The sequence below is a fragment of the Copadichromis virginalis genome, linkage group LG20 (genome assembly GCF_057382275.1).
Source record: "Copadichromis virginalis isolate Kocher_CV1m ecotype Utaka linkage group LG20, C_Virginalis_male_GT1.1, whole genome shotgun sequence".
NCBI lineage: Eukaryota > Metazoa > Chordata > Actinopteri > Cichliformes > Cichlidae > Copadichromis > Copadichromis virginalis.
This window is the reverse complement of record NC_140637.1, coordinates 28,580,249-28,596,400: the sequence shown is the minus strand read 5'-3', so window position 1 is coordinate 28,596,400 and position 16,152 is coordinate 28,580,249. Positions and strand designations below refer to the sequence as shown.

The window sequence follows — 16,152 nt, the reverse complement described above, 5'->3', positions numbered from 1 at the left end:
ATGTTGAAAACTCAAAAAATTAAAAAGAAAGAAGAAAAAAAAGGGATCTTGTGGATAGAATTTGCATTGTTTTGTATTATGAGTCATGTGAAACAAGCTTTGACCATAATGCAGTAGCATAACACAACACAAGATACCGTAAACAGGATCTGGGGTTCCCCATGTGTCCAGACCACCAGTATGTGACGAGATGGAGAGTGAAACCTGCAGGTTTTCAGTTTTCCCTGAAAGTGTTTAAATATTCACTATACGTAGATATGTGTAGTTTTATTTCATGTGCTCAACACTAAACAGTTCTAGATGAGTGGGGGATTAAGTGGAGTGTGTCGTAGTTAAAGCTAAAGAAAAATGACAGTCAGTTGGGAATTTAAAGTAAACTTTCCAGGTTGTTGCTCCGTTTATATTAAGTGTATAATTTCATAAGTGGTTTTTTTAATAGCACAGATAAAGCTTAAATTCTCACAAATATTACAAGAAGTAAACGATCCATTCAAGACAGCCAGATATGGTTTAAAAGCAAACCCAAAATGGACTGTCTAATGTCTAATTCACCCTCTAATGTCTCTTCTTCCTGGATAATACCGTATGAGTGGACAACAGAACGAACAATATTCCATGTAAGAATCAAATTATAAACACCAGCCCTTAAGCTACTGATCTAACTAACTAACTAAACTGTTATAGTCGACATGTCCCTGCAAATAACCAACATGCGACAGACACAGGTAAAGGAATGTAATTTATATGTAGATATACCACCAGAAACTTTGCAGATGGCTTTAAAAGTCTGATGCTGGAGTTAACCTGACTTTAAAAAATATAGTACTGCATCTTCTTCTGCTATTTATAAACGTTGTTTTGCTAATAAGCTGCAAAGCCTGCTGGATCAGTTCAAACACAATTTTGTGGAAGGTAGTCCAAGGGTTTAGGAAGAAACAATAATGCAGTGTCCTTGTGTAATCCAGTATAGTGTAATCTAGTGGTTCTACATTGTCCTTAAGTGGTGATTTCCCTCTAAGTATTCATATATGTAATGTTGTTTATTGGTTGTTTTTGCAGGAACTAGAATCTCAGTACAACTTTAGCGTTTACAAGCATGGCCGCTACAGGTGGCAGAAACGGGTTTTACAGGTGAGTTCAAAACAAAAGCAAAAAACTCACTGTAGGCATCCAATTGCATAACAAATGAAACAGGAATGTAGACCATGACCTCAGGCTTCAGGCTGCTCTTAGCTCTCTGAGGTGACAGAGCAACCCTTAACATGGTCAGCTGCGTGCTCTGGCTGTACTCCACCCACCTGTTGTTGCGAGGCACCAGAGAAGGAATCTTTAAGGGGGGGCTTAAGGAGAACAGGGGCTGAAGAAGGTACAGGTACAAGATGAAGAAGGATTATTTTACTCTTTGAAACATGCAAAGCTCCTCTGGCAGAGTGCAGTAGTAAAAAATTTAACAGGCAATCCATATAAATGTAGAGGCCGAGGATTCTGCAAGTTCCAGATTCTCTCTTTCACACACAAAAATGTTAGCATTGCTAACTAGCACTAAAGATAAAGTCAGGCTGGGCTGATGGGAATTGTACTTGTCGATTTGTGTAATCTAATGTAATGACCAAATTAGATTTTTTACATCACGATGGTACATTACTGAAAGCAGATTAATCACCAAAGCGAGGCAGTAATAAATGTTTTAATGCCACACAGTGCACACTTCAGACATGCTCATTTAATCACTCACATTGTGAACATCCAGATTGATTTCAGGACCAAAATGGTGTGCAGCATAGAGAAAGGAATCGTTAAGCGGCAACTTCCCTTCTCTATTGTCAAGAGTTGTGATGATGGAGAGGGTTCCAGGTACTCTATTTCCTTTAAAGGACATCATGATTATGAATTGGAGGCCACGTCGCTGGAGGATAAACATAAGGTGACAATAAGATTGTTTCACCGAGGCAATTTCTGCTGAGATTTACTGAGATGTGATTATTGCTCTTTGAATTTAGACTCTTGATTGCAAACACTTAAGCTATAAAAATAAATGCAAAACAGCCTTGCTTTTACTTTTATACCATTTCATATCATTCATTGATGGTTTCACAGTGACTCTTTTCATTCTCGTGATTCTCTCTTTCGAGCAGATGATGGAGCTTGTCAATAAGATAATTTATAATAACATATACAATGATCATGGAGAAGAAAATGCAGAATCCCAAGAGCAATCTCAGGCACCACAGAGCATTCGAGAAGGGATGTTGTTGCTGCACAGAGGAGGCTTGGCATCATTTAAATGGATGAAGTATGTATGTCCGCTTATTATTGAAGCATTGCTCTCACAAAACAGCCACAGGACAGTTTTGACAGTTTTGTTAGTCATGAGAAGTTATTTGTCAGTAATATTTGACGGCTACTAGTGTAGAAGCCTCAGTTGATGGTGCCTGAAGCATCTCAAGTGGAAACCCAGCGTTTAACGATGTTCATGGGCTCCAATTGACTCCAAAGAATTTTCATTCAAGTATTTAAAAAATCCCCATAATAATAATTATGTGAGTTTGGACAAGTACCTTTGAGCCTTCAAAAGAGGGGGACTTTGTATAAGTACACTATGTGTCATTGTCAAAGTTATGGACATAACTGTATATGTGTGGCGAGGCGTGATTGCAGATGCCGCTCAGGTGCGTCCGCCTCCCCTACAGCGGCACCACAGGCCACGGCCCACCACTTTATTTTATGGAATAAAATCAATGTACTGCATAATTGATCCCTTTTAATAAACTTTGAATCCTTGTAGCTCATGCTACAAGCTAATTCTAGGATAGTTTTGAGTTTCTTAAGTTTACTTGAGTTTTATTTCAGTTTTACAGTCATACAAAATGATTACAGTATTTCTGAACCCCGAAATGTTTATCCAACCAATTCTAGTCCACAATCCTCCATTCCCCATTGCCCAAGAACGTTGGATCACTGCATATGTAAATAAAGTTTAATCAAAATCACATTTGCAATTGCCTTCCTCTGCCCTACAGCAGAGGAATGAAAAACGAATCCTTTTGTGCCAGAGTCAGCGCATTCAATTAATCTAGGAATAAGGAGAACATATTCATTACCAGAGAGCAGTTTTAAGTACATTCCTGAAAAATGCTTTCATTTTGATTGCTGATGGAAAATTGATACAATCTTTGAGCCAGGTGTTACATTAACTCGCTTCTTTTCTCGAAAGCCTCTTATCTGTTATCTTCAGTTAGAAAAGTTCCTCTAACTGAACCTTTCCTGGATTTGAGCCTACAACTGGCTCCTCCTCTATGTTTCTTCATACTTGACCCATTACTAGAAGGTATTAGCAGTGAAGTAGTAGGCAGATGAGCTTATCTTAGAATACATCCAGTATTTTATATTTCTAGCTGCTGTTTTATATTTTTTACATTTCTATTTCTTCCAAAACAGTAGACACCGGTAAATTGCATACATTATGATATATCTAAAGCTTACACTAAACATGACTCCTCCATTTTATTCCAGATACGAGGCCCGGCTCCATCCAGGACAACTAACGCTGGTCCTGTTGAGGGATGGGGAGATGACACTCTCGGTGCCTGTTTCCACTGTGATTCACCTGTCAGACGGTGACACCAGAGTGCAGAAATGTAACGACTCTGACACTTTCAGTCTAATCACCCACAAAAATGAGTACCAGTGAGTGAGTTTTATTAAGATGTGGAAATATAACAAAAGCAAGCAGCTAATGAACTCTGTCACACCAGCTGTATTTGTTTGTGGGGCGACTGTGGCGCTGGGGGTTGGGAAGTGCATCTGTAACCGGAAGGTTGCCGGTTCGATCCCGATGGCACGATATGGCAGCCTCACTTCTGTCAGTCTGCCCCAGGGCAGCTGTGGCTACAACCGTAGCTGCCTCCACCAGTGTGTGAATGCGAGAGTGAATGAATAGTGGCATTGTAAAGCGCTTTGTTAATTAATTAAAAGGATAAGCGAATGGATGGAGTCTGGGACTGTTAATTACCACACTTTTGTCATCTAAATAAGAAATGGTAGTTAGGTTTTGCTTATTTATTGCAGGTTCAAGGTGCCAGATGAAACAGTTGCCCTGGGGACTGTGCAACAGGAACGGGATGCATGGGTCAAAGCTATTGACAAACTGTGTTCAGAGTGGAAAAGGAAGTCCAAGATGTTCATGGAACAAAAGTCCTTTCGACAAGTGAGCATAACCGAAGACACAGAGGACAACGATACAGATCTCGAGTCCAGTGGTGAATTCGGTGCTGGCAGCATCACTTATCCTCCAGCTGATAATAAAAATGTAGATCCACCCCTGAGTGATGGAGATAATTTATCAGCTCAGCAAACCCATCCACCAGCTGATCACACAAAGCCTATTCCTAAACCTCGCAGGAGGAATTCTCCCCAAATAATCCCACCTCAGGTCTCATCACTGCCCTCTCCCAGTCCGACATCTCCCACCTCCCCTCCATACAGTCTCCGTGCTATCCTTCAGCCCCCTCCCGCAGTCCCAGAGTCTCCTGCCCAAGAGGCAGGGCCTCCCCCCCGAAGCATCCCAGCTCCTCCACCTTTACCCCTCAACCTAAATTCAAAAAAAGCATGCACCAAGGTTTTCCACTGGGATCTTATTGGCCCAGACAAGGTAAAACTGTCTCCATTCATTACAAGTCATTGAATTATCATATTTTCAGAGCCAAGTATAGCACTTACAAAGGCTCCCATTAGTGTGAATCTTTCATATTTAAATGACATGTTTTATTGTTTCGGCAAAAACAGAAAGGTCAGTTTCAGCTTGTTTTTTTCTTCATTATTGCTGCGAATTGTTCTTTGTTTTGTCTGTCAGTTATTTCTTTCAAGTGCTGTTCTTTTGTAATATTAACATTGATTTCCTCATAAAATTAAATTGTTGCAGTACTGAATTCATTTGTTTGTTGGCAGATTGCAAAATCGTTCTGGATACAGGAACGCATGGGGAGGATTGAAATCGACACATCACTCTTACACAAGCAATTTGCTGTTAAAGATCTTCGGACATTTGGTGTCGTTGAGCCAAATAATACCCAGCATATTATGCTGAACCAGAAGATTGCACACAACTTCAGTGAGTACAATAAATATGTCTATGACTTTTGACGTGAAGCTGCTCATAAATATTGCCAACAGAAACATATAATTTTCAGCATTTTAAGAAGAAGATTAGATTTCCTCTGCAAAATAATAAGTATAATTTCCAAGCTGTAATGAAAAGCCATTCTTCCGGATTAAGTCAAATAAAGGAGCTTATTTCTCCAGTGAATTAGAAATGAGAACATGTGTTTACACAACCACCAGAGGGAAGCACTACACAGAGAGAGCAGCTTCTCTGCAGAAACAGCATTATTGTCAGGAGGTCCTTTGAATTTTTAATAAATTCGATTTTTATGCCCAGTTAAGAGAAAGCTGACCTGACAACTTTCTTTCAGGGTTAAAAATGCTGCCAGTATTCTCTCTTCAAACAATAGTTGAGACACATTTTGTGCAAAGCACATATATGATTTGTATTTGTGTCTGCAGGGGGCAGTATGTCACCAATCCAGCAGTGACATGACTGTCCATGGACTCTGCAGAGTGATTGTGGACTGGAACATATTCTATTTCTCATCTAATGGCCTTTCACTTTTGATTAACTGAGTGTATGTGGCTTGTATATTTCAAGAGCCATGCCAGGGGAGAACATTTCAGAAGCTTCCTCTCACAGGTCCTCCAAGTAGCACAGTTACCGTGAACCGATACAGATGTGGTGGTTGGCTGCTAAATGGAATCAGCATGAATGTGCAGACTGGCAACATAATTAGAGTTCACATATTCATAAAATATGGATAGGGGATCTGAGCGACAACGGCAGTGATTTCCTGCCTTGATACAGAATACTGTATCAAGGGCTCCTCCCTGACCTGGAAACTTTGATTCTGTCAGGCGCAGGAGCTGAGAGATGAGAGCCCGAAGGCAACTCAAGGCCATGCATCTTTTTGCTGCTAGCTTTAAAAACATTTGAAGAACAAGGAAAAGCATCTTCCTTTCAGTTCCTATTTATTTGGTCCTATTAATACCACTATTGAAAGTGTCATTTTTAATACAAAAAATTAAAAAGTTCAAAATGTCACTTAAGTGAAAGGCGATAAGTATATTCCCAGGAAAGAAAAGTGGTTGTGCATGTGTGTTTTAGTTTTCTGTTACTGGATTATAGTTATTAATACAACTATGTATAAGTGTAGAATCTATATGAAAGACTGCTGTAGCCTTCATGATGTTGCATATTGGTTTGTGAAGCCTTGATTTGAAACTGTCACCAGAAGTGAGCACATATGGAGAGGAGAGTGAAATGCTAACTATAGCAAGCTTGTCTGTAAGATAGACACAGATACCTGCTAATTAGTGCTAATCAGTTTTGGTCAAGCTACTTTGAAAAAGTAATTAGTTATAGTTGCCTGTTACTTCTTCCAAAAAGTAACTTGTTACAAATGAGTTACAATATTATAAAAGTAACTAATTACCAGGAAAAGTAACTTTAAAAAAAGTTTAAATATGGAAAATAATTTTGATCCCATCTTAAGTAAAATACTAAAATATAAATTAGTAAATATACTTGAAAATACTAAAGTGCATATTCAATTGTTTATTATAAAACTGAATATATAATTAAATAAATGGGCCCTTTAGTCGAAGGAACTAACAGCAAACACTAAACACTAAAGTACTGGGTATCTACGTATTTGGAAAAAGTCTTTCTGCTTGGTGGGCCTACCCCTCCTTGGCCGGTATCTTGGCAATAAGAGACTTAAAGAAATTTGACTAGACTGTTGACAAAGGCAGCATCAGTCTTTTTAACTCAGTCTGTGCTACAGATGTTTGCGGAGAAGAGAAACCAAGCTTAGACTGTTAGATGGCGTCGCTCCATTTCTGTTATTTGCTGAGCTCACGATAGCCTCACCTGGGTTTGGTCTGCGCCTGCTAGCATCAACACCGTCGTTATTGGTGACCAGCTTTGTTGCAGCTTTGACATTGAGAGGTGCAACAAAAGTAGTCGAATTGCTTACAGCTGATGTGGAAAAGCATTTTGTTCCAGGACATAAATCCCATTTCACATAGAGATTCTTGACGTTTCTCTCTTTGAGAGAAAAATAATGTCTGGACTTCCACTTAAAAAAATGCTAAATTTGAATTAACTGGGATCTCCATGACTGTGCCTCTGTCTGTATATGTTTGTATGTGAACACTCGCCCAAGTCTACCTCTGGTTGGTTTACCATGACTACTTCACTTCATCAGCAGCACTCATGCAATTGTCCCCCCCCCCCCCCCCCCCCATAGCTCCCAGTAGGAGGAAGACAGCTTCAACCCATTGTGTGCTAAAAAATAGTCATGTGTAAAGATAACGGCATTGTAATAATAGAAAAAGTAATTAGTTAGATTACCCATTACTGAAAAATGTAATGTCATTTATTTTAATGCCATTATTCCCATCACTGGTAGCCAGTATGGTAACCACTGATCTATCAATCCCTCTATTTTCTGTGCAGTTTAAGCAGAGATGCCCCACATAATTACCTGAAAAACAGTTGAGAGGTACAGTTCAGTAAATACACTATGAAACTTTATTAGATGCACATTATTAGGGTTGGACTTCCCGTTACCTGAAGATCTGCATAGATTCGACAAGGTTGCTGGAAACATTCCTCAGACATTTTGGCCCATATTTACATGATAGCATCACACAGTGGCTGCAGGTTTGTCAGCTGCACATCGATAATGTGATCCATCACATCATGAAGTGCTCTATCAGACTGAGATCTGGCAACTGTAGACAGCATTTGAATGCAGTGAACTCACTGCCATGCTCAAGAAACCAGTTTGATGTTATCTAAGCTTGGTAACGTGTATCATCTTGCTGGAAGCAGACATGGGAAGATAGGTACATGTTACCATAAAGGAATGGGCATGATCAGCAACATTCGTAGTGTGGTGGTTAAACATTTCTTGGTTGGTACTAAAGAGTCCAGAGTGTGCTAAGAAAATGTCTCCCACACTATTACACTGCCACTAACAGCCTAACTTTTGATTCTATAATCTAGTAATTGGAAGGTTGGTGGTTCGATCCCTGACTGCTTCAGTCTGCATGCTTAAGTCAATGGATCCAAGATTTCCTGCCGTTTACACAAAATTCAAACCTTCCCAGGCATCTTATTTTGTCCGGTTTAGGTGAGTCTATGTTAGCTGTAACCTCTGTTCCCTGTTCTTAGCTGACTGGTGTGGTCTTGTGCTGTTGTAGCCCATCTGCTTCAAGGTTCGACGTGTTGTTTGTTCAAGGATGCTCTTCTGCATATTTATGTTGTACCGAGTGGTTATTTTAGTTACTGTTGCCTTTTTAACAGCTCAAAGCACTCTGGCCATTTTCCTCTGACCTCTAGCAGGAACAAGGTATTTTCTCCTTGATAACTGCTGCTCACTGGATATTTCCTGCTTTTCAGACCATTCTCCAACAGCTATGCCATATTTAAAGTCACTTAAATCACCTTTTATCCCCACTCTGAAGCTCAGTTTGAACTTCAGCAGGTCATCTGGGCTAAATGCATTTAGTTGCTGATTGTGCAAAATTTTAACCTTTATAAAATTCTAAAGGGTGACTTTAAAAAAATCACCAATTTTTATTTGGTAAATGAAATGTAAGAATAAACGTGTTTATGTAACTGCAAAACATCATTTTTTGTGCTGTAACTTTGGTTTCAGTTTTATGACTTGGCTTTGGCTTCATCTCACAACACTGGATGTTGTGGCTCATCTGTAAATAGTATTTTATGGTCGCAGTGGGCCACGGTGGAGCCAAATTTGACACTTTGGATCTATATCAATGCATTTAAATTATTGTATTGTGTAAGCCTAACATCTGAACTGCAGTGATATATGAGTAACATAAAATGCTAATACCGAAGAAAGAGCATCTTGAGAAGTAATGGTTAATTACCTTTGCTGCACTGCTGCATTTTGTATCTGACTTTGAGGCAAATTTTAAACACTGAGTTTTGTTTTTGTAATTTAGAACAGACTTAGTCCAGAGGTGATTTCTGCCTGTTTAAAAACACATGATCTCCACCCAGATACATAAAACGGAATAATTTGGGAATCAGACTCCTCTTTCCTTCAGTCCCTCTCTATCCCATAGCACCCGTCCCTGCCGCCCCCGACACACATGCACACATAAGCGACATGCCCCTCCCGCTCTTGTTTGCATGCTTATCACCTGCCTAAATTCATGCTGTTTATTCGTCTCATATCTCATTTTTCGCCACACTATTTATTCATCTGATCCCATTAAACTGGGAGCCAGTGTGCATGCAAAGTCTCACTTTCTTTTTACAAAGCCAGGAACACCTCACCTCAGTAGACAGTGAGACTCCACCTCAATATAATAACATCACAGATATGTGATCAATAATTAATTAACAAACCCAGAAGTGATAATTAGCATCAGACATACATTGGCTCCCTTACTGTATCCACAGTGTCTTTAAAAACAGTGCAGTTATGCACTGAGGCAGATGGAACTAGACAGCTTGAGCAGTTGTGTTACTATTGTTTTGTGTTTTTGAGGGGTTTAATATGGTAATCAGCATGATCCTTATGGGCAAGCCGGAACATCAGCTGCATCAAGCGTGCATAGAACAATGCTGCATTGATCTGTGTACTTGTGCACTGCATTTAAGTACGCTACAGAAATTCAGTAGACCCTTCACAGCATACCTGATACCTGGTCAGATAACAGAAGAGGAGTAAAAAGTGCCATATGAAATGGCGTAGAAGCAGAAAGTAGCATTAAATGGAGATACTCAAAGTACCTCAAAATTGTACTGAATTAATGTGATAGAGCTATACAGTTCCATAATTAGATGAGATCCATTGCGGATTTGTATGATCAAAGTGCAGTTCTGTTTAGATTGTGTGTCCGACTCATATGGTTATTTACCTTGAGAGCCCCACTGCATGCTGCCTATTTAATGACTGAAAATGTCGCACTCCTAATTAAAAGTACACCTGTGGCTTCATGCACCCGATGGGAAACACTCTCCATCTCCATACTCTAATTTGCCAGGGCATTGCCCAGTTTGTCTGAGTGCCAGCCAACAAAGGGCTTAATTTGCACTTGTGTGTGTGTGTGTGTGTGTGTGTGTGTGTTTCAGGCTAGATGAGACAGCCTAACCCTTACTCACGAGGAGACTAGTAGTTCTTCAAAATTGTTTTGGATGTTTGATGTTATGATTCGTCCTCTGTTGGTCCTGGTAAGGGAATTACTGTCTCAAGTCTTTAATGTCAAGGATTTAGAGACGTGATGATTACAGCTTTGTACCTCAGTGCTCCTCATTTAACATGATGAGCCCATTTTTAATCAGTTTGATGGTTTGGATTCAGCAGTTCAACTACTACTTCGGACTGCAAATGTTGAAAGTCACCCTTTTTATGGACAGTTGTTTAGAGTTACATAAGATTGACACTAGTTGCATCGTATGCCTGCAAGCAGCGGTCTAGCTTATCCTACGACTGGCTACATGCTGGAGGCAGTTGAAGAGCTAGCCTAGCTCTCTACAAGCATAACAAGGGAGGCTTTTCAACTTTTCAATTATTGCTTTAATTTGTTATTTTTTAAACATTGTTTTGTGGACTTGGAGAGGGCATTCGACCATGTCCCTCGGGGGGTCCTGTGGGGGGTGCTCCGGGAGTATGGGGTGTCTGGCCCATTGCTACGGGCCATTAAATCCTTATACAACCGTTGCAAGAGCTTGGTCCGCATAGCCGGCAATAAGTCGGACTCGTTCCTGGTGGGTCATGGGCTCCGCCAGGGCTGCCCTTTGTCACCGATTCTGTTCCTAATTTTATGGACAGAATTTCTAGGTGTAGCCAAGTGGTGGAAGACTTTCACTTGGATGGTCTCAGAATCTCATTTCTGCTTTTCATGAATGATGTGGTTTTGTTAGCTTCATTGGGTGATGGCCTCCAGCTCGCCTTGAAACGGTTCACAGCTGAGTGAAGCTGTGGGAATGAGAATCAGCGCCTCCAAATCTGAGGCAATGGTCCTCAGCCAGAAAAGAGTGGAGTGCCCACTCCGGGTCAGGGACGAGTTCTTGCCCTGATTGGAAGAGTTTAAGTATCTCGGGGTCGTGTTCATTAGTGACAGAAGAAGGGAGAGGGAGATCGACAGACGGATTGGTGCAGCGGCCACAGTGATGCGGACGCTGTACCGGTGTGTTGTGGTGAAGAGAGAGCTGAGTGTAAAAGCAAAGCTCTCAATTTACTGGTCAATCTACGTCCCTAGGTGAGGGACCTATGGTCACGAGCTGTGGGTAGCGACCGAAACAACAAGATCGCAGATACAAGTGGCGGAAATGAGCTTCCTCCAAAGGGTGGTTGGCGTCTCCCTTAGAGATATGCTGCTCCTTCACATCAAAAGGAGCCAGTTGAGGGGGTTCGCGCATCTGACAAGGATGCCTCTTGGGTGCCTCCTGGATGAGGTGTTCCGGGCATGTCCCATCAGAAGGAGGCCCTGGGGCAGACCCAGGACATGCTGGAGAGATTATATCTCTCGGCTGGCCTGGGAACGCCTTGGTGTTCCCCTGGACAAGCTGGATGAGGTGGCTGGGGAGAGGGAGGTCTGGGCTTCTCTGTTTAGGCTGCTGCCCCCACGAACCGGCCCCAGATAAGCGGAAGAAGATAGATGGATAGACATATTAAAAGAACAAAATACAATCCACTATTAAGTGAATGTTAGAGGTAGACGTGTGTGCACATTTTAGAACAAGTCATTATTCTAAAGATAAACTGCTGTTGCAGTTTCATATACCAGCAGCCAAACATGAGAGTGGTATCGATCTTTTTTTCTTTTTTTTTTTGCCTGTCCCGTTTGGCTCTTTTGCCATCAGAATTATTGTCTAAAGGCAAAGAAAGATGCCCAACGGATTTACTTTACCAAACTGACCCCAGTAGGCACCCCCATTCTCTGCGACCCGCCAGGGAAAGGGGGCCCAGGCCCATCCAGACCGGGGCCCAGTGCAGCAGCACCGCCCGGCCCCACAGAGCCCGGGACAGTCCACCCGATCTTTTCTACCGTTGAGAGCAAATGTGTGAACAGACGATCAAACTATTCAGTCAACATGTCTTAAACAACATGATCAGCATTCAGAGTCGAGGATTTCTGTTACTTAGCCTCATAACATATTAAATTAAAATTGCCAAATCAGAGCCCGTGTGTCAGACTGGCTTAAGTGAGTGTATTTTATAGAATTCACTGTTCATATTACATACATGTCTAAACGCTGATGCTCATAATGAAGTCTTCTCACAGCTACTGAATTATGCAGAGGCATTTCCTATAAAAAAAAAAATCACATCAGCTTTGACTTGATAGAATGCAAATTTGTTCATTTCCCTTAGGCATTTGGAAGAAAGTAATTAAGCAAAGGACCCTTTGTCTTCAGAATGCTTTTTGAGTCATTTCATCGCAGGATAAGAGGACTATCTGTCAAGAGAAAAGCTTTCATGTACCATTGAGTGTGTTGACTTTTTCTAATCTATTGTTCTCCTAGACATTTTTCTCAAAAGTTTTCCGGTGCAACCGGGAGAGCTGAAGGACAAACTGTTCATCATTAATGAGAAAGATGGAGGCCTGTCTGATGAGCACATCACCTCTCTGAGGAGGTATGACTTGGTGCCAAAAAAACGCTGATTTGTATTCACTCCTTATAGTGTCACAACTGAAGCTGAGAGGTGAACATCTTTTTGTGCCCAAGTCCGTGGGCGGTTGATGTGTGTTTTCATTGGCAGAGGTAAAGCCTTTGGAAACTAGATGCTAAACAAATCATCAACGGGGATGTGGGTCCATGTTACTGCCAGGACAATGTGAAACAGGGGAAACCGCTGCCAATTCATGTGAGGAAGAAACACAGCAGTATTCACTGTGTTTTAATACTAAAGAGCAGATGCCAGAACCTTTTACTAGAGCAGCTCACTAATAAAAGTTTTATCTCGGGTTATTTGCAGAGATGGAAACTATTGACATGCCCTCAGGAATAAAACACAGCAAGTGGGTAAAATGCTTCCTGATTCTTACCTGCAGTTTACTTAGTGACTCTGTGTGCTGACCTCCTGGAAGGCAAAACTGATCTAATGTACTGTGGGGACGGTTTTATATATTCTGTGAAAATATAATATATATTTTAATGCGTGGTGGCGTCGTCCTGAGGAATACAATCTTGAAAGAACCACTCCCAACAGGTGCTGCAATATTGATGACCGGTGCTACTCCGGTGGCACATAGGCTGACTCGTGAAAAGGCGAATGTCTATGGTTTGAGGTCACAACTCACAGGAATGACAGAAGTAGGAAGCCCAGTTTAAGACGAGAGAGAGGTTCAAATTCAGTGCAAGTGAATAAATGGCTCTTCCTATCAACGTCTCGCTGCTTTATAGAAGCTCACGAGGACCATCAGCGTTACTTGGCTTTTAATCACTCGCCTTTCCCTTGGCTACTAGAAGTCAGTCTAATGGCATCGCTTCATGGGGCCAAGCAAGAAAACATGTGATGACATACCTGAACAAAGATCAAAAAGGAGAAGTACATATGACAAAAAAAGGAAATGTAACATAAAATTTTAAAGTCAGTCTAAAGGTCTAAATGTATGCGTCTTTTTCTGATGCTTAAACAACGACTGATATTAGAGATAGCTGCACTTGATGTGTTTTTACCTTTTTGACATGGCGACACGTCATATTCAACTCTTTACTCTTTTTTAAAGATTAATAAGTTGAAATAATTCTCAGGTTCATACAGTACTACTATTCTTAGTCAAATGTCGCTCTAAATTTCACACACGGGCCATACTAACAAATATCTCTATCAAAATAAAAACAAAAGACTGTAAATATGTATAGCTGACACAGTGTTGTTAACCAGTAGAAAATAAATTCATAGCTCCACATACAGCATACTGTTTGAGGATGGGCGCTTTTCCCCCTTGGCAATAAAATATTCACCGTGGCACAGAAAAAGATATCAGTTCTGGAATGAAAATTTCTGCTTTTGATTGTTGCCAAGGTTTTCTTCATTCTTGATTTTAAGTTGTTTTTTTTTCCATGTTCTATGATTTTTTTTTTCCTTTTTAATTAGAAAACTATAAACTCTGTTATTTGTGTGATGTACTGTCACCACTCTTACCTAATGCTTGCACTGGGAACTATATATGCATCAGGTGGACATATTGTAGCTCCACGTGTGGAAGATATTAGGGTGTATTTGTTGACAGCACCATATCAACTTAGAAAAAAAATCTGCCTTTGTTCAGTTTATATATAATTGCTGATTGCTGTCGGTGGCCAGAAAAGTCCATTTCTGAACATTTATTGACCTTGGACAATGACAAATTACTAAATAAATTGACTTAATCTTCATTAATTACACTTGCCTGTCAGATTTAACCACATAGCTTATCTTTTATCTTCAGCCCCTGAACACATTATGACTAAAAGACAAAAGGCACATAAAAAGCAAACAAATCAAACATCAAATTTTGTAAAGGAATGTACGTGATATGAATGTAGGTGAGAAAAATGTGTAAAATTGATTAAAACTGAGAGGCATAAAAGCCTAACAAGACTAACCGTCCCAGATGACACACACATACAGGCAAATATGAAAAAAAAGGGAAATGAAAATAGACATCTCATATGACATATGGCATATAAGCCCAGAGGCAAAAAAGAAATCAGACATCACGTTGGCACTGTTGTTTTTCCAGCAGCAGCAGATTTCTACAGGATGTTGAAGCAAGTCTCCCAAATCAGCTGGAACTTATTTTCCAACCACGTAGGAAAGAAAAGACTGATTGGCAAATTCACATAAAATTGAAGGACCCAGACTATTACAGCCCTCTAAACGGGCTCCGTATTTATCCACCAGATGAATATTAATGACTAAATAAGCATCGAGTTTTACGAATATATTTAGGTATTACTGATTACAAATTAAACTCAAAAGACTCGGATAATCTGAAGTGTCAGGACTATGTGAGTGTGGTTTGATTAGACCGGACAGACAGAGAGCAGACAAGTGATTGATTAAAGCTCAAAAGAGTATGAAATCACCTTTTCAGAACTAAGCCTCAGAGGAGAAAGGGGGGAAATAGCAGGACAATGATATACTCAAAAAATGTTTAAAACTGTTGTTTGGCAAGAAATGTTCATTGTGAAACCATCTGATTGGTTATTTTAACAGGTAAATAGCATCTGTATGTAAAAAGAACAGCAAACATTTTCTTCTTATTTATTTATTGTTTTATGTTTAAGGTATGTCCCCACCATGGAAGATGTGGAAAGGTACAAATCCTACAAAGGACCTGTAGCTGAACTGCATACTGTGGACCAGTACATGATGGAGGTACAATTTTTAGTTACATGTATCATCTTCATATGCAATTAAAAATTAGGTATACACGCTCATAACATACAAGCTCGCTAACATAAAACAATAGGAATGGTTACAATAAGATGCAGGCCTAAAACATCAGTGTTCAATAAAATAAACTTCTAACTTGTAGCTGATCAATACACACACTGCATTTTAAATTGTACAAATGTTACCACTAAATTCATTACAAACCAGTTTTTTGACATCCTGCATTGACACTAAGCGTGACATTGTGGCTGCACCAAATGCACTCTTATTTTATAAGTTGCACTTAAAATTTAATGAGAAACACGGGCTTGTGCTTCATTGACGGCCTTCTTCATTCTCGGTGGCAGGGGAGACTGCAGTCATCAAACTGCTTTTGAGGCGCAGCCTGTTTCATTGCTTTGTAGAAATCCTCACACACACACACTCGCACATGTGGATCATTTCTTTCTCTGTTTTCTGCTCTAATGCTGCAACGTTTCAACCACACATTTCGGATTTCTTGATTTTCTTTTGCCTTTGGTTAAATGGCTAAAACTGAATTTCCACTCACAGGGAATGGAAATAGATAACAAACAACTGCATCAAAAACAGGAATACAGTTGAAAATAGAATATAGTTTATAACAGTTTATTTTTTTCAAGTTTCCACTTCATTGAGCTAATTATAATTT

General features: G+C 40.2%; 1 protein-coding gene across 1 annotated transcript in view; it reads left to right on the top strand.

Annotated features, from left to right (window-relative positions):
• LOC146685051 (uncharacterized) overlaps nt 1-16,152 on the top strand; it is a 59,143-nt gene that overhangs the window by 1,057 nt on the left and 41,934 nt on the right. Inside the window, exons 3-10 of the mRNA XM_085443695.1 lie at nt 1,060-1,131; nt 1,751-1,924; nt 2,136-2,293; nt 3,514-3,687; nt 4,069-4,651; nt 4,948-5,110; nt 12,620-12,731; nt 15,374-15,464. Coding sequence (XP_085299821.1) covers nt 1,060-1,131; nt 1,751-1,924; nt 2,136-2,293; nt 3,514-3,687; nt 4,069-4,651; nt 4,948-5,110; nt 12,620-12,731; nt 15,374-15,464 — 1,527 coding nt within the window. The remainder of the gene's footprint in view (nt 1-1,059; nt 1,132-1,750; nt 1,925-2,135; nt 2,294-3,513; nt 3,688-4,068; nt 4,652-4,947; nt 5,111-12,619; nt 12,732-15,373; nt 15,465-16,152) is intronic.